Source organism: Acomys minous (genome assembly GCF_964271855.1).
Source record: "Acomys minous genome assembly, chromosome: 11".
NCBI classification, from domain to species: domain Eukaryota; kingdom Metazoa; phylum Chordata; class Mammalia; order Rodentia; family Muridae; genus Acomys; species Acomys minous.
The window spans coordinates 69708280-69732947 of record NC_140492.1 but is presented as its reverse complement, the minus strand read 5'-3'; the positions used below and the strand labels follow the sequence as shown (position 1 = coordinate 69732947).

Genomic DNA, 24668 nt, shown 5'->3' with positions numbered 1-24668 from the left:
TTACCAAGAAAGTGAGTCAGAGGAGAGGACATCCTATTGAGACTTTAGGCGAGAGTAGCATGGAAGAATGGGGAAATAGTAGGACCCACAGGGTCCTGGAAACCTACAAGAAGAACTTTATGACAGGCAGATCTGGGTCCTGGGGTCCTCCTCAAACTAAGGCACCAGCCAAGGAGAATATAGGCAGTAAACTTCGAACCCCTACCAAGACCTAGCCGACGAACATGATATTCTCCACTGTTGAGTGGAGAGTGAGATCTGACTCTCACACGAACTCTGGTGCCCCTTTTCTGACCACATCCCCTGGATGGGGAGGCCTGGCGGCACTCAGAGGAAGGATAGCAAGTTACCAAGAATAGACTCGATATTCTTAGAGCATATATAGGAGGAGGAGGTCTCCCTCAATCACAGACATAGGGGAGGGGAGAAGGGGGGAAACGGGAGGGAGGGAAGAATGGGAGGAAACAGGGGAAGGGCTAACAATCAAGATGTAATATGAACAAATTAATAAAAAAATATATTAAAAAAAGAGTAGGGTCCAGCCCTCTCAGATAGTGCCAAGCATGAGCAGGTGGTCCTGGTTTGTCTAAGAAAATAACCGAGCAAGCCAAAAGAGCCAACCTAGTAAGGTCTGCTTCAGTTCCTGCCTCCATGTTCCTGCCTTGAGTTCCTGCCTTCTCTTGATGAACTGTGACCTGGGATATGTACAACAAATAAACTCTCTCTTCCTCCCTCCCCCCCCAAAAAAAAAGAAAAGAAAAAATAAAAGTAAGATATTGACCAACAGCTGGAAAAGCTAGCTATGTCTGCTTCTGTCCCTTCTTTTTGGGATCGATGCTTTGGGCTAGCCCTTTTAAAGTTGACATGCATGCATGAGGAAACAGTAGCTGAGGCAGATTTCTAGGCTGAATCACTTGGGCTACCTGCTTTGCTTTCATTATTATCTGGTTTTTTGCTCTGAAAATAAGCAAACTTTTAAAAGTATTAGTATAGGTACATTTCTACATTATATATGGAATATGTGAGGTGTACAAATTATCTAAAGATAAATGTATGCCCTATTTTTGAGCAGCTGTAAGGCATCAACTTTATACATCCATTTGAGCTGTAATATCCATGCTGTATGAAAGAATGAATGCCATGAGGACCAGGCGGCCCTTAAGATTCTCTTGCCATATGAACAAATTCATGTTTCAGGTAATAGGAAGTTTTCCCAGGTCAGGCCTAATCTTTATAAGTTTTGTCAGTAGCCATATTTTTTTCACTCTCTGTAAATACACAAACATAACTACGCCCCCATCTCAAAACTATTGCATGTTTCCAGTCCATTGTAAACAAATCCTTATAATATATTGATTGTCCTAGTTCCTCAGTTTTTTCTATGATCCAATGTCTCTCAGCTGCTGTTGTTCCTTTTTCTACCAACATTACGAAAATGTAAAGTCAATAAAGCATTATTTCATCTGTCCCTGGGGGTCTTTACCCTTCCTTTTAGTTTACATTTTAATGTATGATTAGCTCTTTCTACCACTGCCTGCCCTGTAGGACTGTGTGGTGTACCGGTAATGTGCTTTATTTTATGTAAAGAATTTTTTCATCTCATTGGATACATAAGCAGGAGCACTGTCAGTGTTAATTTGTGCAGGTGTTCCCATGATTGCCATTATTTCCAGTAAGTAATTACACAATCCGTCTTTTCAGAACTTACAACAGTTGCCCATTGAAACCCTGAATATGTATCAATGTTATGATATACGTACCTTAGTCTTCCAAATTCTGCAAAATGAAATACACCCATCTGCCAGATTTCATTCCTTTTGGTAACCCTGGGGTTACTTGTGGCAGGCAATGGAATTTGGTTATACAAAGATCAGGTAGGACACGTTTTAATTATGTCTTTGGCTTGTTGCCAAGTAATAGAAAATTTTTTTCTTTAAACCTTTACTGTTAGAATAATGCTTTTCATGAAATGTTGAGGCTTCTAACACATTTCTTAGTAGCAATTGGTCAAATTCTTCATTTCCTTGTGCCAGCGGACCTGGTAAACCTGTGTGTGACCAAATGTGAGTAATACACAAGGGATGGTTTCTGCTTCTGATGGCCTGTTGCAAGCCCATAAACAACAAAGTCAATTCTGAGTTATCAGGAGTAAATTCAGCAGTTTCTATGTGCAAAACAGCTCTTTCTGCATATTGAGAGTCAGTAATTATATTAAGAGAATCAGGTAAATCTAACAACACCATAAGGATTGCATACAGTTCTGATTTTTGTACTGAAGTAAATGGGCTTTTGATCACCTTAGCTATTTTATCTAGCTTACACAACCTGCCATTCCCATCCTGTTTGCATCAGTAGAAGGTTGGTGCTTCTGGAATTGCTGTTCTCTGTACAATTTGAGGAGGGATCCAATTAGTTCTTTGTATAAACTAAATATGTTTGCTTTTTGGGTATTTGTTATTAGTTTCTCCCAAGTAGTTACTACAAGCTCTTTGCCAATCTTCATTGATTACCCATAATGACATAATCTCAGCATTAGTAAGAGGCACTACAGTTTCCACTGGGTCTGTTCCTGACAGTTGATGCAGTCTTATTTTACCTTTTATAATTAATTCAGAAATGTTTTCTATGTATGTCTTCAATTTTTTACTTTACTTATGTAAGAAAATCCATTCTGTGATTTTGCATAAGGAGCCCAGTAGGAGAATGAGTTGAAGGAAAAATAACCAAAATACAATCAAGCTTAGGATCAATTCTACCCACATATGCATCTTGTAATCTTTGCTCTGCCAGAATTAATTCTTTTTCTGATTCAGCCATTAGATACCTTGGACTGTTTAAATCTGAATCCCCCTGTAATGTTTGAAACAAGTTACTTAACTCATAAGTAGCTAATCCAATTATAGGCCTTAGCCATCTATACCTTTTGTGGCCAATTTTTTCTTGAGCTACTTTATAGCCCAAATAGGTCATTGACTCTCCTATTTGTATTTTTTCTGGAGCAATCTGTAACCCCCAGCATGGCAGAATTCTTTGTGTTTCCTTAAACATTTTCCCTAAAGTATCTGCATCAGAGTCAGCCAACAAAATATCATTCATGTAATGATAAACGATAGATTGAGGAAATTGCCTGTGAGTTATATCTAGTGGTTGTTGCACAAAGTATTGACATAAAGTTGGACTATTCAACATTCCCTGGGAAGGACCTTCCAATGTTATCTCTTCACTGGACCACTACTGTCTAGAGTAGGCATGGAGACAGCAAACCTTTCCCTATCCTGCTCATGCAAAGGTATTGTGAAAAAACAATCTTTTAAGGCAATTACTATGATAGGCCATGACCTAGGTAACAAAGAAGGCAAAGGAATTCCAGGCTGTAAAGGACCCACTGGTTGAATTGCTCTTAAATTGTTACCATCCTCTATTTTCCTGAGTTTTTTTTTTTTTTACAACAAACATGGGAATTCCAAGGGCTGGTAGACTCTTTTATATGTGAGCCTCCAGCTGCTCTTGCACCAGTTGTTGAAGTGCCTGCAATTTTTCTTTTGTTATGGGCCACTGCTCTTGCCACACAGGTCTGTTTGATATCCATTTTAGGGGCAAGGCTGTTGGTATATTAGCAGTGGCCCTTTTTATAAATTTGGAAACTCAACACCTGTGAAGTTCTGTGTTTGGGTAATGGGCACAGCTTGTGGTTGTTCTTGATTAGACATGTCAATACCTTCCCCAGAAGCGTCTACCCTAATTTCCTCATTGTCTGTCTCTGTGATTACAGGAATATTAATTTGAATACCCATTGTTACAAAAGATCCCTTCCCCATAAATTTATGGGCATGTCAGCCACATAGGGTCTCAGCTTCCCTGTTTGCCCTTCTGGTCCCACACACTTAATCCACCGTACACGTTGTCTTATTTGAGATAATTTACAAATTCCTATAAATTGGGTACTAACTTTCTGAAGTGGCCAATCTGGATTCCAATACTTTTGAGAAAGGATCATGACATCTGCTCCTGTATCCACCAAACTTTCTATTTAAATACAATTCATTTATACCATTAATTTAGGTCTCTGATCATTAACCATTGTTTGCCAGAACACATGTCTTCCAGTAATCCCAAAGGTACCTGTTCTTTCTACTAGAGGGACATTGCCCTTGATGTAAGGAAACAGTAACAGCTAAGCAATTGTATCCCATACATTCATTTGTATCTCCTTCTTTACATATGCCATAATTTTAATTTCTTCCTTACAATCCTCATCTAATACCGGGATGCACAATAGAGCCTTGAGAAGTTAATCCACTTCTTCACAAGATTATTCCCATTGTCCCTAAAAGTAAAGGACCATAAACACCAGTGGTTATTTTGTAACATTCAGCCTGTGGGGATAGTGTAAGAGATTTATCTGAGGCCACACCCAAAGCTGTGCTGCCTTCAGTAACATGCACTAAATTATTGATACATAGTCTTCATTTTCCTGCAAATTTATTAACTCCTGGCTGACCAAAGACAGACGGCTCATATTGTTTGCTGCAGGGTCTCGAGCTAACGGGCCCCTCCTTTCATTTCCCAATGGCAAGAGATTACCTTGTATGTCTCTCTTGGATTGACAATCCCTAGACCAATGTTTTCCCTTCCCACAGCGGCTACAATACCCTGGAAGTCTTGGCACACCATTACCATCATGGCCAGAAGCTCCGTGTACTCTTCTACAAGTACCATTTACTCCAAAGTTGGTGTGCCTGTTATTTTGAGGTCTGGAGCTATTAACCTTACAGTTTCTTTGTAAATGGCAAAATTTACCCCAACTAAAGCACCAGATGTTTTGATATCTGAGACTTCCAGCTATAGCTTGTCCTGTGATGTTGTTTTGTTGCTCCTGAGAGCTAATATTAACTGCCTCTCTCACCCATTCATCTACTGGGATCGTTGTGCTTTTAGTGGTCTAATTGCTCTCTTACATTCAGTATTTGCATTCTCATACATGATCAGTGTCAATGTCCGTCTGGTCTCAGGATCTGGTAGGGCTCTATCTAGAGCTGAACCCAATCTCTGTAAGAATTCTGGGAAGACTTCTCCAAGGCCTTGAAATACCTTAGTAAATGAGGTGGTTTTGTTACCAGGCTCCTCAACCATGTCCCAAGCTCTTAAGGCTGCAACACGACATTGTTCAATTACTACATCTTCAGATTGGGTTTGTTCTCTTAAGTCATCATAGTACCCTTCACCAAGCAATTGATCTTCATAACATTTATACCCTTTGTTATATTTTGTTGTTCTATTTGCGTGGCTTCATTTCTCCACCAGGACAACCACTGTAACTGCTGAGCAGCTTCTAACACAGCTGACATCAATCCCTTCCAATCTTGGGGAATAAGTCTATGCTGCGTAGCCCAGTTAACATTTGTTTAACAAAAGATGAATGCATTTCATATCATACAATAGCCTCTTTAAAATGCTTTAAATCTACCATATCTACTGGACGCCATGCCTTCTCATCATAAGCCTCATCACCATCATTAGCAGGGACATGTTGCACAAAGACTGGAAAAGCTGATGGTGTCTGTGTAGCCCTACAGAATTCCTCTGTCGCAGCGCTTGGCTCCAAAGCCCTTTTGGCCTGTCTGCTTTCCTGTTCCACTAAAATCTTTACAGGCGTCCCATTTTTTTATTTCTCCGCCCCCTTCCGCACGCTTGTGCTCGGGATACCTGTCCTGTGGAGCAGGGCAGGGCAGCAATTGTGGGAAACACGTTTCTCAGTTACCAGGTGTTTTTGCTTTACCAATGGCACTTTTTGCTTTCCAAATGCTTCAACCTCTACAGGCATATTCTCTAGTTGTACAGCCAACTCTGAAATCCTTTCCAGAATGATAGAATTTACTGACCCTCCTAGTTTTTGTATCCTATTGGTCTTTCTCCCAATCTTTTAAAAAATGTAACACAGTAAAAAGACAAAGGAAAAACAGAAAATTCCCTCTGGGCATAAAGCAGGAAAGAGCTCTGCAACAGCAGCTGTGATTTTGCTGACACCCTGAAACAGCTTATCAATGTCTTCACAACCCCTATCTCTCCCCACAACACTGGAAGTTAAGTTACCCATTATGCCCAAAGCACATTGGGCGCCGCCTGTAGGCTTTGGCCTTTTTCAAACCTACTTTATTTGAGATTCTTTAATGCTTATACCTCCCTTCCAACCCACCTACCCTAGATAGGAGAGAAAAGAGGTTAATGGGAACAGAAGTAGACCTTTTTGGACTCAGTTCCTGGGAGAGATTCCCCTAGTGTAGTCGGCAGGATTTCAGCAGACCAGCAAATCAAACAAAGTTGCTGCTGGAACCTGGAACAGCAGCCAGAAATCTGGAGCCCCGAAGCGTTCTCTGGAGCAGTCTCTGTAGGAGCATCTCGAAGTGGAGTGATGAACAACCAAATAATACCAAGACCCAAAAAGCCCTAGGCTCCTGTTTGGGCTCATGTTGTGTGTACACACACACACACACACACACACACACACACACACACACACACACACACACACACCCTCTCAGAGTCTGTACTAGGATGTGTTTCAGCTGGCAAAAACCAAGGCCCCACACGAGGTGGTTCATCTTCTGTTGGATAAACACCACCTGTTCTCTCACAAGTCTGTTCCCCATCTCACACTTGGGATCAAAACAAAAACATGTTTACATCCACTATAGGTATGAACTGCACTCAGTAAACACTCAATACAAAAAAAAAATCTCCCAAAGCGATTTTGTTCTGGTACAAAAGAAAACCACATTTATTGTACAGCAATATTTTCCTAAAGTTGAGCTGTCTTAGGAAAACAGAATCTAAGTTTAGGAAATTACAGAAGGGTCAACATTGTGCTTAAACTTCAAAATAGGTTCAAAAGAACCCAGCACGGTACGTGACTACTGCAAGGTACGGACAGCCTTAACCCGTGTGCAAACACAGAAACCCCCCAACCAGGCTTCCAGCTGCTCCGCCCTCAGCAGCAAACAGCTCCTCCGTGGACTGCGCCCGCCCTTCCAGCACACCCGTGTTCAGGCACCGTAATTCCTGCAAGGCGAGATTTGGAAACAAATTCATTTTGAGAAGGGCCCCTGTGTTTATACTGAGGTTTTAGACGGCGGCGGCGTTCAGGGCTGCATGGTACAGAAAGGGCGAGTGGCGCCCCCTCTCGGCCCACCTGCCCCTCCGTGGGGAGCGCAGTGACACTCCCCACAAAACCCTGCAGCACCGAGCCTTGGCCCCACTGTTCTAGTTCACAGCACCGCTGGATAAAGGGGAAAGAAAGAACGATTGGAATACTTCCCTCAAATAAAAAAGCCAAAAACGTGACAATAAAGTTCAGCAAATACAATTCAGGGGCAATCAAGAGCAAGTGACATAAATAGTATTTTGCTTAAATGTGTGCTTTTTTTTTTTCTTTACATGGCAGTATCTACACTACCGTGTATATACAGATATTTTGACTTTCTAAAGTGTCTGGTTGCAATCAAATTTGCATGAGAATTTGTTCTGGCCAACCCTAGAAAAGTATGATATTTCAAACAGACAAGCAGGTGAGGTTAAGAATTAAAGGAGTATTCCCAGGAGACTACCAGTCTGCTCTGTATTGTAATATGTTGTTATGTTTGGACGCTGTGGTTCAGGTTTTAGTCTGTTCTGTACTGTGTTGCCTCGATGTCTATGTCTTTTCTTCTAGGAAAGCAACTACTTTTCTTCAGGGTTGTCCTCAAATGTCCATTTTATTCTTTAAATGTTCCAAGGGGGCAAAACCCTAGGTTTTAAAGTAAAGCCTTGTTTTTTAAAAAAGATATCAAATAGTTATACCAAAATAGGACTTTAATTGCTTTGTTGTTTCTCACAAAAAGTTATGGACACATTTGAAACTTAAAATCTTGGTTAGGTAAGGAAACTATGCTCCACAATTAGTAAGATTACACTGGGACCTGACAGCCTCTCAAAAGCGGCAGCAGGGCCACTTTTCCATGGAAAACCAGCCGCGAGGTCCGAGCCTTGCTCCAGGCAAGCATTCTGTAAGGTCCGGATTGTGGGCTTTCATCTCTCTCACTGTACAAGTGTTAGTCAGAAGCCTATTGAACACAACTGCGCTTACTGTCTACAGTGCACGTTGCAGCTAAGTATTTCTAAAGTGCCTATGAATACACGTGTACAAGTCAGCACTATAATATCAGGATTATAGAGAAATTCTTTCATAGAACATAGAACAGAATAGGCCTAGAATTGAAGTTAAGCGATACATTTTTATATTCTTTTCAGCTGATTTCAGAATGCAAGCATAGAGAAAGAATTCCGGCTTAATCGTATGTCAGACAGTTACTAGTATGAACAGTGTTAGGAGAAAAAAACCAAGAACCTCTTGGTTGTGCTTTAGAAAAGGCTGTTTTAGATCCAAGAATGCAAGGGGATGTGTCCAATTTTATATAAAACGGCAAGTGAAACTTAGTAAGTTTAATTATAAAGATATTGTGCAAATATTTAATGTGATCATCAATTGGTATTAAATCCAAAAAAAAAATTCCATCATATTTGGTGGCAAATCTGAGAGGCAGCTCACGGGTTTAGGAAACAGGACCCTGGACAAAAGTCATAAATATGACTTGTAAAAGAGCCCAGCCAGGCTTCAGAACTGTGGCTCTGACTACGTGGTTCCATGGCTTTGGGGCCTGGGTTGTAGACCCCAGTTAGTTTAGTATTCGTGGCAGTGGTCCCATAGCAGAAAGAAGCCCTACTGTGTGCCTGCCGCTCCACTTGAGGATCCAAGGAGCTCGCCCACGGCCAACATTTGAAGATGGTGCCGCTGATGCCATCGCGGCCTCTACGGCAGGTTAAGAGACACGTGGCTTGTGGTATTTGGTTTCCACCTCAGGCAGGGCTCACGAGAGGTCTCCAGGCCACCCCAGGCCGGCAGAATGACCCTCCAGCCAAGACGAGGCTGCTCCCACCTGCCCTCCATTGTGCCTGCTGGGTCTTCTTGGTTTGAGTCTTCCGCTTTCAGGAAGTGGGGATTTTTGCTACAATCTCACCTAGCACAGGAAGCTTTAACTAACACTTCCCGAAGGACGCCACGTATTCTGCCTTCTGAACAGCGTTGATGTTTTGGGCTCCTCAGCCTAAAGAAGGTTCTAGGAGTAAATCGTTGGGACTCCATACCCAACTAGGGAAGCCGATTCTTCCTTGAGTACACAGTGAAGAACCCCAAATGGAGTCGGCTCCTTGCCTTGGGTACACACTAACCAGACAAGGGGTGAGCGGAGGTGCTGACCACACAGCGAGGCCACGGCGCATGCTCAGACCGCCAAGCTCGGAGCGCGTCTTGCCTGCAGCCCTGTGACTCTTGTTTTTTGACAGTGTATAATAAAGCTCCCAGATCTGTACCACGCCTCACAGACAGATTTGGGGAAATGGCAGAAAATAAGATCACATGAGAATACACAGTAGAGAGCAAATTAGAAACAGAGTTTTGAAGAAAGCTACCCAAGAACAAATTACTCGTGTGTGTGTGTGTGTGTGTGTGTGTGTGTGTGTGTGTGTAAGAATACACACAACGTGTATGAATTCCAGTGTAGTAAAGTGAAAGTGTTACATAAAACGTCTTCCTGACTCAGCAGTGAGCTGTCTCAACTGTTTTTGCATTTGCATAAAATCCATGCATCGTACAAAAATTCTCGTTCATTTCTCATCTAAGCCATTCTAATGCTTCATACAACCAAACGAAGCAGAATTAACCAAACCTATTAGATTCATCCCTAAGCCCCAAGGGACGTCTGTCTCTTAGCATTTCCATGCTAACTAAAACTATTGTGTATTTTTCCCCCTTAAGATGTCAGATGTGCTGCCTCCTAAATATAATACCTACAAAACTCAAGTGCCTTTCCCTGACCTGAAAACAGTCAAGAAGGGCAGTGGATGCTGCGAAAGATCACCTGGGCCACTTTCTCAGCTCGCCCAGGCCAGGCCCACCGCTCCTTCTCCAGGTTCCCAGAGCCCCGGCACTGTGAGAGGCATGGCTTGTGTTCGGCACTACAATGTGGCCCCTTCGTGGGGAGAGCCAGGACTGGGACCTCCCGTGTTCCCACCACCCTGCAGCACGGGGGTTCATACATAGCTACAGTGGGACTGGACACAGACTGGAGAGGTCCATCTCTCCTCGGTCACAGAGGATGTGACACGGCTGTCACCAGGGGCCAAGAGGGCCTCCTAGAAGTAGCTGAGGCTTCTCTTGTCCTGAGCCAGTGTGGGTGGCAAGCAAAAGAGGGAGGTAGGAAGGGAGGGAGGGAAGGATGGAGAAAGGGGGGGGAGAGGGAGGGAGGGAAGGAGGGAGGGAGGGAGCGTTGCCAGCAGCAGTGTTTCCTGAAGAGAACTAGGTGTTCCCCTACCCTAAAGCCAACAGGACAGAGGTATAACATGACGTGCCAAAGGGGGAGCTGAGCTACTGGCATAATGCGGTCACCTCAGCTCTGAGTAGCCCCTCCATGTGACCCACGGATACTCTGTGTGGTCATCACCACCACTCTCAAAGTTCTCAGTGAAATTAAGGCTGGGTCACAACTGGTGACACCAGATACTACATAGAAAGCAAGATACAAAAGGAAACAATGTTACAAGGGACTGTAAGTGTAACACTCAGTAGCAGGCTGCTGGACTGCTACGGTTGGTAACAGGGCTTGGAAAATGCCAAAAGGATTGGAAAAGGACGCATCAAATCAAAGTACAGAAGCTCGGGGTGAGGGTGGGGGCTTAGGGTCCCGCTGGCAGCAGCTCCCCGCTGACTACACAGTGGTTTCCATCGTTTCGATCACCTCCAGATCCGACTGAGATGGCGAGAGAAGGGTGCACTCATCGGGCTCCCAGCTGCTCTCAGGGCTGTAGTCTTCCTCAGAAGTCAGTTCTGCCCCTTCTTCCGTGTCCTCGTCGCAGGACTCCACATAGTGAGCTCCAATTGCATTGATCCCCGAGTCCTCAGAACTGGAAGGGGAGGAGCAGTGACCCAGTTTTGGCGTGTCACCCTCTTTAGAAATTAAGGCATCATGTGCAGAGACCTCCTCGGGGCTCATCTTCTGGGAAGGGGGCGCCTGCTGCTTCTGCACGTAGCACATCTTCCCGTTGATGCACTTAACCTGATAGCTGTCAATGAAGAGATCGGAAATCATACAGTACCTTGGAGAGGCGGGAGGCAGCGGAGGCTGGAAGACCGATGCAAATTTCAAAAAGTGTTCAGTGAGTGAGACCGAGATCTGAATGGTGTTGGGGGGCTCCCGTGGCCTTGCGGGGATCTCCGTGCTGGGGAGCTGCTCCACGGGGGTCATAGGCTGATACACATATTTGCCTGTGGGATACACAAGACACAGCTGAAATCTAAGCCCACTGCGCAGACCGTGTCAGCATACCCACAACGGTCTGGCTCTGAAGTGTGTGTTCTTTAAGTATTTTGGTGACATCTCATCTCGATTGAAAGAGTATCACGTCACCACCTGGCACTGTCATAGCCACTTCAGACCCAGTCTGTCATAGTAACTCCATGCAAGAAACCCAAAACACATTCTGAATTTAACTTAGGAGGCACTCTCATAGAATGCCTAACAAGCACACGTGAGGCCCTGCATTCAGCCGCCGGTGCTATTAAAATAAATAAATAAATAAATAAATAAGTAAGAAAGAACCGCTCCTACGACTCTGTAGTGGAAAGATAAGCCTGTAGCCCTCATTTTCAGCAACACTGAAACAGTGCCTAGAAACAATACGGCCAACAGAAGCTTAAAAGAAAACAATATACTACAGAATTGTAACTTCATTTTTATCTCTACTAATTAAAACTCTGACAATAGGCAAATACATGCTAATATATTTAAAAACTAGAGGTACTAATATAATGCCAAAAATATAGGGGGCCTTGCCTTTTTAGGGTTCTCTGTTTTGACTTTGTTTCACTTACAGCACCAGGGAAGGAACCCAGAGGTGACTCTGTGCTACCACTGAACTACAGCCAAGTCCCTGGATGGTCTGTGTTAGTAACTATGTGTACATTTATTTAGCAGGTCCTAGTCTACCGGACTGTCCTGGCCACCCTGATCAGCTGGCTGAGGTTGAATCTGTCTAAAGACCCAAGGTGATTGGACCAGCATAAGGAGGAGATGTCTCCCAGACAGCGATGCTGCGGTGCTACTTTATACGCTACTCCATAACCCAAGCCAGGTGCAAGCCAGGCACACACACACACACACACACACACACACACACACACACACACACACCACATACACACACACACACACACACACACCCCACATACACACACGCATGAACGCACACACGTGCACACATACACATTACACATAAACACACATACACGTGCACACACACGCACACACGAGTGTACACACACACACACACACACGCACACACCACATACACACACACACACACACACACCCCACATACACACACGCATGAACGCACACACGTGCACACATACACATCACACATAAACACACATACACGTGCACACACACGCACACACGCGTACACACACACACACACACACACACACACACACACACACGCACACACCAAGCCCAGCCATTCATCTCCAATTCTTCTCCTCTGCTCTCAGCCCTCAGCTGCTCCGCAGAGTCCAGCCTGGTACAAAGCAGCCTTAGGTGTCCCTTTCCCCGTTCTCTTTATTTCTTTCATACATTTAGGAAGTCTTTCAAGTGCCAAATGCTAAGGAAATAGATCAAAACTATACACTTTGCACGTCTAAAATGATAATGGTTATACTGTTGTGGTTGTTATTATTAGAGACAGGGTCTCACTCTGTAGTCCTGACTTGCCTAGAACTTGCTATGTAGACTGGGCTGGCCTCAAGCTCACAGAGAGCCACCTGCATCTACCTCCCAAGTACTAGGATTAAAGTTTCCTCTGTTTCCTTCCCTCGTTTGTGGCCTTCGTTCATTTCTGTGTTCTCCCTCTTGGCTGTTCTAGCTTTCCGTCTAGTCTCCCTTCCTCCAAGGCTGTTTTCCCTTCTTGAGGAAATATGAATGCTGCCCACCCCAACTCCACGTTAATAAAAGTCCTAATAACCAACGCAATCTTCACAAGATAAACAGATCTACAGGAGACCGTGAAGGCGGAACCCACAGTGGGGTTCGTGTCCTTAAAGAAGAGAATGAGCCCAGAGCCAGCTCTGTCTTCTGTACCTGGGATGCGTGTCCGCAACAGACGCAACAGTGCACTAACCCTTCATTAGACTCCCAGCCAGGCTGAAGAAAGATGTTAGTTAAGTCATGCAGTCTATGGTGTGGGGTGTGTGTGTGTGTGTGTGTGTGTGTTGCTATGTACTACATGTGTTTCTGTGGTGCGTATGTGGGCTGGGCTGGGGTGTGGGTGTGTACATGCGCACGAGTGGGCAGGATATGCATGCAGAGGCAGAGTGGTTGGCCAAGAGTCTTGCTCTATCACTCTCTGCCACACTGCTTTGAGACGGGTTGTCTCACTGAAATGGAAGATCAACATTTCAGTCAGGTAAGCTGCCGGGCAAATGAGCTTTCAGAATCTTTCTGTCTCCACCCCCCAGCCCCACCCCCACCCCACCCCGCCCACTCCCCAATGCTGGGAGATTACAGGCACATCCAGCCGTGCCCAGGTTTTCCCTGTGGGTCCTGGAGAGCCAAACTCAGGTGTTCACCTTGCATAGCATAGGTGATGGCATTGACAGTGCATAGTCTATGGCATTGGATCACAGCAGTCCGAACTGACCTATCTGTGCAACGGCAGGAAGAAACCAGCTGGGAGATGCGCTGTGCTTCAGAGCGCGGCCCTGCCCCACTCTCAGCAAGGCAAAGTCCGTGATCCGGGAACACAGATGTAAAGACAAAAGGACGGGAAAGAGGCTGCAGCTCCAAGACCAATTATCACATAACATTGCATTGTTTGATTTCGTTACAGAAACAATGCCAGTACGGTTGGAGGTGTGGCACAGTGGTAAATTGCCCACTGGGCAGGCGCATGACCCTGGGCTCCATCTTCAGAGCCACAATAGTAAGTGGGGGGGGGGGGGGGGAAGAATTCAATAGCCCATAGGAAAAAAAAGAAGAAGAATTCAATAGCTCATAGGAAAGTCCTGACTTAAAGAAGAGCTCACTTCTGCACACACACAGCAAAGTAGCAGAAGCAAGGTGTCGCGGAGCAGCGTCTACACATCTTTACATATGCAGTGCTACCCGGAGAAGTGTTCGTCCACAGACGGATAATGAAAGCCACGTTGTACACGTCTAATGGGACATTCAGCATGCCAAACATGGGTGGGCTCTGAAGGGCACTGTGCCAAGGGAAGTAAGTCAGGCTCAGCAGGAAGAGGACTGGATCACTCCTCACACGTGCGATGCCCACTGCAAAGTCATAGGGATGGAAACTAGACCATGTGTGGTTTCCAGGGGCAGGGCCTAAGAAGGAATTGTAGCAAGTGATCTCAGTCTAAAGGATGCAGAGCGATACGGAGATGGATGGAAGGTGGTGACGGCTGTTCAACATGTGTGAGGACAAGTGCCCGATGACACTCCTCACTGGGGACACACAGATCAACGGCAAAGACCCATCGCCCTGATTGCAACGGCTGCTATCAAAGGAGAAAACAGGTATATAGCCAACACTGGTGAGGATGCCGAAAAGCAAGACTCTCCCACACTCCTAATAGGAATGAAAATTAAAACAATCATCACAAAGACAGCATGGAGGTTAGTTACTCAAACACTGGTTAAGGGACGGTCTTTCCTTTAAAACCGTGCGTCAAAGGAGCGTGTTTGTGGAAGCACGCATGCTCAGCCCGTGTGGTAGTCTGGGTTCAATCACTAGCAAGGAAGAACAAAATCCAACTGAAAATTAACTTATTTCTTTGTGTGTGGGTTTTTTGTTTTGGTTTGGTTTTGGTTATTTTGCTTTTTGTTTTTTTTTTGTTGTTTGTTTGTTTTATTTTGTTTTTGAGAAAGAATCATAATGTATAGGCCAGGCCAGCCTGAAACTCACTACAAAGACCAGGCTGGCCTCGAACTCACAGAGATGCCTGTGCATGCCTCTGCTCCTGCCCCTGAGTGCTGGGATTAGAGGTGTTACACCACCATGCCTGGCAGAAATAAGCTTGTGCACGGCCCAGCAACCCCACTGCTGCCTGCAGACACCCAGCGGGCTGGGAATCGGCAAACTGAAGAGAGAGCAGCACTTGCATGGTTACCGCAGCCCAAATCACAGCAGCCAAGACATGGAACTGGGGACCCCAATGGTAGGTGAGCGAAGGAAGCAAGTGTGACATGTGTTTCCAGTGACATATTTCTTAGCTGTGAGAGAGTGCAAGGGGTGAGGTGATGCTGAGTAAAGAAAGAAAGGCGAGTCAGATGGTATATACTTACTTATATCTGCACTCTAGCCCAAGGGGCATGTCCCAGGAAAGTGGGACAGAGGGGAGGACATCCTATTGGGACTCTAGGTGAGAGAAGTATGGGAGAATGGGGAAATAGAATCCAGAGGGTCCTAGAAACCTACAAAAAGAACATTATGATGGGCGGGTCTGGGCCCAGGGGTCCTGCTCAAACTATGGCACCAGCCAAGGACAATACGTGCAGTAAACCTCGAACCCCTACCCAGATCTAGCCAATGGACAGGACATTCTCCACAGTTGAGTGGAGAGAGGGAAATGACTTTCACACGAACTCTGGTGCCCCATATTTGACCACATCCCCTTGATGGGGAGGCCTGGCGGCACTCAGAGAAAGGATAGCAGCTACCAAGAAGAGACTTGATACCCTATGAGCATATACAGGGGGGAGGAGGTCCCCCTCAGTCACAGTCATAGGGGAAGGGAGTAGGGGGAAAATGGGAGGGGGGGAGGAATGGGAGGATACAAGGGATGGGATAACAATTTAGGTGTAATACGAATAAATTAATAAAATATTTTAAAAAATAAAAAGAAAGAAAGAAAGGCATAGAACGGTGATGTGGCCCAGTCGCTCCTGTATGTGGAAGATAAAGAGCTGGTTTCGCAGAAGCAGAGACTGCTAACAGCAGTAGCAGAAAACTGAGAAGCCAGATGGAGGATGGGTAGTGAGTGGCACCTTCTGATGTTCAAAGTGGAATCACTGTGGCTGACAAGAACTGACCATTGCAAAATGCCTAGTGGGGTTCTCAGAGAGAAAGAAGATGTCTGAGGTGACGGATGCAGCCGTCAGTCTAATCTGATTAGCACACCGAACGTCACATTGGGCTCCAGAAACTTATATATTTAAAGGCTGACCAGAAAACAGGAGACAGTTTTATTAATAATTTCTAAAAGAAAAACTGGAGATATCTCTTTTAAATAATGAAACTGATTAAACACGGGACATGATTAAATGCACAAAAAAGCAACTGTGACCAACAGGTGAAAAATGTATTTCAGACATCTCACTTCTTTGGGAGGAGTCGCCTTCAACATTCCCACAAAGGTCTATCAGAACCACTGCACAACTCCCGTGAGTCTTTGGAAGTCTGTGTTGATAATATTTCTGATTTGGGCAATAACCCTGTGGACACTTTCCTCACAACACCTCACTGAGGTACTGAGAAGTGCATGGAGAGACTTGCGTGAGCTTATGCGTAAACAGAAGCAAAAGCGCAGCACACTGCCAGGCCCACTCATGTGTAAGGTGGGTGACGGTCGGGAGTGAGGCCACAGACCCTTCCTCCTCAGGGGCTCACTGTGAGCTAGTACAGGCTGTCAGTGCACCACCCACTTCCCCAGACACTCCACAACACAGTGTGATCATACGGCAGAAATAGTGCATTTTTTTAAAGCTGTTTCTTTTTTTCTTGGTTATACACAAGGCAAGAAAAACAAAACAAAACAAATCCAGGTCAGCCACATATGTTGACATGTCCCATGAGCCTTCTGTCTGCTCCTGGTCACATGTATGTCCTTGCGTTCATGGCTGCACACTTGATACTTTTTTTAAACACAATCTTCTGGGGAGGAAATACAAGCATTTTGCCTTTGCAGATAAGTTAATGCTTGTTAAATGTGCCTCTCCCGTAGCACAGGAAACACCCCGCTCTCGTGAATGCAGAGTAATTTTAAAATTAGCCCAAGCAAAATACGATCAGGAAGGTAAGTAAGTGGAGGAGAGCCAGGGTGGCCTGAGGCAGGCTGCGTGCCCAGCTCGGATCCCGGCTTTTCATCAAATCACAGTTATTTATGTTAGCTTGGTCTACTCAGTATTTTCAAGGGGAAAAAATGCCATCTAGTGCTTTTTACTGTGTGTATCAGTCATTGAGTTGAGAAGTGAACCCCACACTAAGAGTGAGTGAAGACTCCCACCCTGCCCACTGAAGTCATCTGTATGCTTTTTCATCCTTCGCTCTAGGATAATTCTGATGATCACAGACTAACGTAAGAAAGTTTCTAGCTTCCTCACTTACGGCCCATGCCACCTTCAGTGGATCCCACTTACCATGATGGGCAGACCAGCAGGGGCATGGCCTATCTACTCAGTGAGTCGGTGCCTACCGAACAGCCACTGTCTGTGCTGAGTCAAACGCCACAGGGGAAGGAACGCGCAGTACAAGAGGCAGTGGTGTTCCTGGACGCATTTGGATTGAGATAGAATGTAAAGGAAAGAAAGAAAGAAAGAAAGAGAGAGAGAGAGAGAGAGAGAAAGAAAGAAAGAAAGAAAGAAAGAAAGAAAGAAAGAAAGAAAAGCCACATCAGGGCAACACAAAGCATAGGACCATTAGAAGGGTTCTGCCACAGCTGAGGAACATGTCAGGGCTCAGGGGGTGGGGGGATCTCTGTCAAGGCTGGGGAGACTGTGGCTGAGCGACACCAAGCAGTTCAGCATGGCTGGGTGGGTCCTGGAGCGCAAGGCCAGGGCACCCAGTGTGGGAACCACGGTGAACCGCTGAAGGCCTCAGTGAGGGAGGGCACACAGACACAGAGAAAATGTGCGCTGATGATCCAGGAACCGCCGGGAGCGAAGAAAGGGCAGTAACAGATGGCGGACTCTGGTGTTCTCATCTAAGCTGTGGAGAAAAAGAAAACCGGAGACGTACCCCGGGAAGGTAGCCGCCCTCAGGGGGTGATTAAAGACTGAAGACAGCCCACGCGAGTCCCACTGTGCTCTTCATCTGTCCTTGGATTCCGTGAAGTAGTTAGTATTCTCACGTTTGACACTCCCTGGTGATGATATTTACCTCACACAGGGTAACCATGAAGATGTCCCCAGGCCTCAGCTCAGTGCCCAGAGCACAGGAAACCTCTGCCATTTCTGTTTATAGAAGGTAGCGCTGCCCACCTTGCCAGGCCACCATTTGACCAGCCTCAGTCCTCTGAGACCCTGCTATACCCCATGTGCAGTCTTCCAGTCAACTGTCTGACTCGGAGCTGTGACGCCCCTCTTTCTTCACTTGTGCTGCCTTTCCCCCCCCCTTTCATTCTAATAAAGTGAACCTTAATTGTGTGCGGGGCACTGGGGACACGGGGCTAAAGAGCAAGGCTATGAGTGGCCACAGTGAGTCACTGTGTATTCAATTTAGGAAAGATCCCACTCAACGAATCACCACAGGAAAAGACATAATTGCAGACTATTAAGAGTGACGAGCATGGAGCCTTAGGAAGGCTCAGCCACATGGAGAGGCCCTTGTGCCGTTGATTGGCCTGCGCAGCCAGGGAGGACATCGGGGAGAAAGAATTCAGTGCATGTCACCTCAGGACAGAGCACTGCCGTGGCTGGGCTAAGAGGCTGGTGGAGGCCAGACAGTGCAGACCACACCGACAGTTGGAGAATCCATTCTAAGGAGAAGTAGCCCCACGTGCCTTCATCTTCCTCCACCTTCCAGCCTCTCACCAAAGGCCACAGACAGATATAACCAAAAATCCCATCAGCCATCAAACTACATCCTTTCTCCAGGATCCAACTTAGAGAGAGATCTGGCCTTCAGTCAAATAGGCAAGAGGAAGATGGAGGTGGTAAAAGCAAGCACCACAAAGCAACCTACATGGGGGCAAGCCCCCTAGCTGTGGATGTCTGCAACCCGCACCACTCTGGGCCACATTCAACCCCTCGAAAGTAACCAGTGAGGCCTGCCCAAGCCAAATATGGAGGCGCTGCCCAGCTCACTTGGGGATTCACTGCAGCCGACTGACAGGGACTAGGTGTGCTAAAGTCAGCAGACTGCTCAGGGTTTCATGAAGGCGCATTGTGTGGCCTCTGGGACTCAAGGAATACACGCATGCCAAAAACTTGTGTGCTGAGTTTGGGGGGAGCGGGAGCAGAGGTATACAATGGACACACACACACACACACACACACACACACACACACACACACACACACACACACACACTGCAGAAGAGGAAGCAATGAGTGTGGCTACAAACTATGTACAGCGTCGAGAGCAAAGCCAAGGCTGAAAGGCCTAGAAAGGGCCCCACAGAAAACACAGACCGCAAACTGGAGGAAAGCTAGCATCTAAGATCAAGAAGGGCAGTGGCATGCCTTATGCAGGATGCCCAGGGGGGGAGGAGTGTGGGTGAACAAGGGGTGTGAGGAGCAGAACATGCCTAGGGCAGTGGACTCTCCTGTGACCAAGGCCAGTCCTACCACACAGAATATTGAGAAAGCACAAAACTCTTCCTTGCTGTGAAGGGTGGGATGCCCAACAAAGCTGCTCTGCTGGATAAATTGGTACTACATAGACACAGGCAATTCGGTTAGAAGAGGGCACAGTCACCACACTATGTAAGTTCGGCTAAAACAGGCCATATATGGGTGGAGCAGAGTGAGAACTCATTTCTAGTTCCTTAGGTAGCTACGCAGGGTAGTTTTAATTGTCACCTTGTCATAACCTAGAATCTCTTGGTAAAAGAGTCTTACTTAAGGAAGCATCTAGCTGAAGTCAGCTTGTGGGGGGATGACCTTCATTGTTAACTGACCCCGCCCATTATGGGCGGCACCATTCCCTAGACTGAGCTCTGAACTGTGTGACTGAAGAGGGCTAGCTGAATGAGCAGGCAGGTAATACAGTCACAGCAGCCTCTCTCTGCTCTTGGCTATGGATATGTCGTGGCTAGCTGCTTGGGGTCCTGCCTTGACTTCCCCTCAGCGACAGGCTGTAACCTGGAACTGTAAGGCAAAGAAATATTTTCCTTTTCCGAAGTTGTCTTTGTTTAGGCTATGCCACACAGCAAAAAGAAGCGAACGCAGAACAGCAGGGAGATAGGGGTTTTGTATACTGACTACATCCGCCTCTCTCCACTTATCCTGGGAAGTCCTACCTATCTGAAGAGCTTGTGGAATAGAGTAGGGGCTAGAAAACAGAGCTGAGGGAGTCCTGTCTGCGGGATTGGTCACTGGGGCTGTGAGGAGCATGAAAAGCATGTGTTCAGAGAAAGGGCAGCTAGTAGGGCGGTTTATAGTGGATAAAGACACATTCAGGAATGTGATGAAGGGAAAGAGAAATATAAGAGGGTGAGAAAAGATGTGTGCGTGATGTTAGGAATCCTAAAGCAGAAAGGCACTGTCCCATCTTCTAAAATAATATCTCAACCTTACAGGCATTTTTCTAAGACCATTTCTGCCTCTTACATTCTGTTCAAACCCTCTCCTCAGAGCCCGAGTCTTCGAATTGGACAGAAGATTTCTAAGACCATAGTCTGGAAAAATCCATTTAGAAACAAAGAAACGCCCGCAGTGGGAAGCAAGGCAGAAGCCAAGGCTGGCAGTCCTGGGGTAGCTCTCTGCCACCCCAGCAGCACACGGCTGTAGACTTCCAAGACCTCCAGCAATGTCGCCGGAACCATTCACTCGACAGACAGAAGCTACCGACAAACTGAAGCCCAGGGAAACAGGCACGAGATGTCTGCTGTGTTTCTTTATTGATCTGGGGATGGGAAGTGCAGAGACTCACGAGCAAAGGACGTTTACTCGACAGGCCGACTCAGGAACAGCAAGATCTGAAGGGTCTGTGCTTACCGTGGCTTGGCATGGCGCCGGGAGCGTGTGTGCTGCATTTTAAATATACCTCTGTTAAAGGTTATTTTTTTTTTATAGATGCCACGTCTGTTCATTATTTATGAACCTCATTTTCAAAACTATACAAACTAATATAGCATTCTGGAACTTTAGATTTTAAAACTCAGGGGCTGGAGAGACGGCTCAGCCGTTAAACACACTGGTTACCCTTGCAGAAGACTAGGAGGTTATTTGTAGTTCCCACCTGGTGGGACACAACCATCCGTAATTGCAGTTCCATGCAATCCCAGACCCTCTTCTGGCCTCCTCGGGCACAAAGCATGCATGTGGTACACATGCATACATGTATGCAAAAGAAAATACTCATACATATAAAATAACATGTATAGATCTAATTTAAAATTTTTAAATATTAAAAATAAAAATTTAAATTAAAAGGTCATGTTATTGTTTTAAAACCAAACTATTACCATTTGTGTGCATAAATTATATAGTCCCTAAATAAGGAAAATATATTCATCATGCTGTGTGTGTGTGTGTTTTCAATAGGATGTAATAATTACCTGTATTTTTCTCTTAAAACCTGTAGTTAGGTTAGCCAATTTAAAAATTGGTGCCACTGAGCTGGGCGTGGTGGTGCATGCCTGTAATCCAGCACTCAGGAGGCAGAGGCAGGTGGATCACTGTGAGTTCGAGGCCAGCCTGGTCTACAAAGTGAGTCCAGGCCAGCCAAGGCTAACACAGAGAGACCTTGTCTCGAAAAACCAAAAAAAAAAAATTGGTGCCACTGGAGGCACCTCAAGAATTAGGGACAAGAAGTAACAAGTTTAGTACTTAAAAGCTAAACAGTGTGTCCACTTCACTAACCATTTAACCACTATGACATGAGGACAAAGAAGGCCAGGCAGAGACACCAAAAGCCAAAGGGGCTGGGCCTTTGTGTGAGGATGTCCTTTCCTGCAGCAAGAAGGCTATGCAGAGTCACTCCGCAGCCACGTTAAGCAGGAAAGCCTGGTGCGAAGGCCAGTGTGAGGACAGACGCACTAGCTGTCAATGTGTGGTCTCTCTGCTCGACCGCAGGTGCCCTGAACTCCATGAAGGGTTTTCTGTCTCCCACAATGTGATGTTTTTCTCAGAAAGAGCTAGATGACTGCTACAGGAAGAAGATGCTTTCCTGCTGATGCCAGGGGTCTGACAGAAATACGGCAGCCACGTTCTCAGGCCATACAGTTCCTTGGCAACCTAAGAAACGTGGTCCAGCAGTGGCCCTCCCAAGACCCTCTCTCAGTTGAAAGCAGTATGCCCAAGCCTGCCGTCCACACCAATCCTCTGCTGCCTCAATACAGTCAGCTGCCACCTGCGCGAGCTGCAGATGCGCTCAAGGTGCAGACCCACACGAGCTGCGGACCCACACAAGCTGCGGACCCGCTCGAGCTGCAGACCCCCACGAGCTGCGGACCCGCTCGAGTTGCAGACTCACACGAGCTGCAGACCTGCTCGAACTGTGGACCCCCACAGCAAAGCTGCAACTTTTTCTGTAGCTATGCCAGGGTTAAACTTAACCATCTCCAAGCCTGACCCCAGCCTTGGGAAGGGAACCTCCTCACAAGTCTGTCCTTGTGTCCCTGGGAAGCACAGATAACTGTAATCACTTCGTAGGCCGCTGGATCCTTTAGTTAGTTGGAATGGCCTCTTTGTTCAGCCTACAGTCTCCCTTGATTGGAAGTGAACTGGTTCAATCAATGGCTGTGAAATGGTGGGTTTCTAGAAGAATAGCCATTTTCTGACTGTCTATGGAAAAACGCAGCAGTTTGGGCTGGGAATGCGGCTCAATGGTAGGACACTCTCCTGCCACGTGTAAAGCCCTGGACTCCAAGGCCAGCATTTTAAAACCAAACCAACCTCATTAGTATACCTCATTAGTATAGGTATGTAGAACCTATACTAATGAGGGCTGGGTGTTACTTAATAACTACAAATAATATTTTATGTGCTTAAATATGACAAATAATAAATCAATAGTTTTAATAATTAAGTTTAACATTAATGGGGCAAGAACTTAGGATAATGCATTCTAAAATCTATTTTAAGACTATGGCCTCTGCCCTTGCTATTTCTCCATCAACAAATAATGACAAAAAAATTAAGAAAATCAAAGAAATCATTTACTGAATACATGGAAGACTACTCTCCTCTAAGACAATGGCATACGAAACTACAAATGTTTCCTGAATAAGTAGGGTTCTGGACTCATCCTTCATAGGAGACTGGCATATATTTATCTGTATTCCTGAGTGAAAAGTGTTGGCATGCTGCCCAAGTAGGGTTCCGCTGCTTCCTGAATGACAGAACACTGGCTGGGCCGAGGCTGGCAAAGCTCTTCTACCCAGAGGCTAGGACAGGCCCAAGGAAGGACTGGGAAGAGCTTCCTGCGTGACACACAGGGCCCCCGCACAAAAGACAGCACCCCGACTTATATGTGAGCCCCAACAAAGGCAGCAGGAGCAGCATTGACGGGCTGTGGGCCTGGGAGGGCCACACTGGGCCTGAGAAAATGCGTGACCACGGCAGTATTTGCAGAGTTCTGGTCTGCGGATGCACCAGCGATGTGGGAACGTGACCGCAAGGATTTTCAAAGCTACATAAGATCTTTTTCTTGTACGTGTTAATATTATCACTTGAAAGAACAAGAGAAAGTGGAGTGCTGGAGCAAATGCACACCTCGCAGAGAAACAAAGCCCCGGGCCCCACAGAAAGGACGAAGCGTGCCAGCAGGTGCATTTGCTCAGGATGTGCCTGGGTTAATCCAAGCAAATCACGCCATCCCAGGGAACAGTCTGACTACAAATGAGGCCCTAAGCGGTCTCCTGCTGTTTTTGAAAGCGGCACCAACTGAGGATTAAAAACTAAGTCGCTAATGAAGGACCACGCAGGATTCCGCGAGTTCCCACAGCAGCCATGAATCTACACGGCAAGTGAGACTGTAAGACAGATCCAGGCGAAGAGATTAATGAGGCTTTTTGTTGTTTTGCTGGATAAAAGTGGACCTCATTCTGCTGAAAACGATTTGTCTCGTAGAGTTCATTGTGATGGCTAATAACTCTGAAAAATCTATAGTTTTCTCATGAAATCACCCAGACTCACAAAATGTGATAAGGGCAGAGAGGACTTTCTCTCAAAGGTAACTTTCTTAAAAACACAACTAACTAGTCACTTGCTGCTCGGTAGTTAACGAAAGTTAATTTTGTGGCAGATTGGAAAATGGTTTTGGACATAATTGACACTCAAGCCGGTGGCCTTTGATAGGTAGACGCTTCTGTGTGGAGAGGCCTCATCTAGTCTGCTTAGGAACAGAATAGCCAGATCATGGAAACAGCCTAAGTGTCCCTCAGTAGAAGAATGGATAAAGAAACTGTGGTACATTTACACTATGGAACACTACTCAGCTATTAAAAAGAAGGAATTCCCAAAATTTGTGGACAAATGGATTGAACTAGAAATGATCATAATGAGTGAGTTAAGCCAGAAGCAGAAAGAGTCAAGTGGTATATACTCACTTATATCTGCATACTAGCCCAAGGGGCATGTCCCATGAAAGTTTTCACTTACCAGGAAACGGGAACAGAGGGGAAGACATCCTATTGG

At 45.9% G+C, this 24668-nt stretch overlaps 1 protein-coding gene across 1 annotated transcript in view; it reads right to left on the bottom strand.

Moving 5' to 3' along the window:
* Positions 1-6730: 6730 nt before the first annotated feature.
* Positions 6731-24668, bottom strand: part of LOC311608120 (UPF0524 protein C3orf70 homolog) — a 43892-nt gene continuing 25954 nt past the window's right edge. The window contains exon 2 of the mRNA XM_084800395.1: positions 6731-11356. Coding sequence (XP_084656521.1) covers positions 10800-11356 — 557 coding nt within the window. The 3' untranslated portion in view covers positions 6731-10799. The remainder of the gene's footprint in view (positions 11357-24668) is intronic.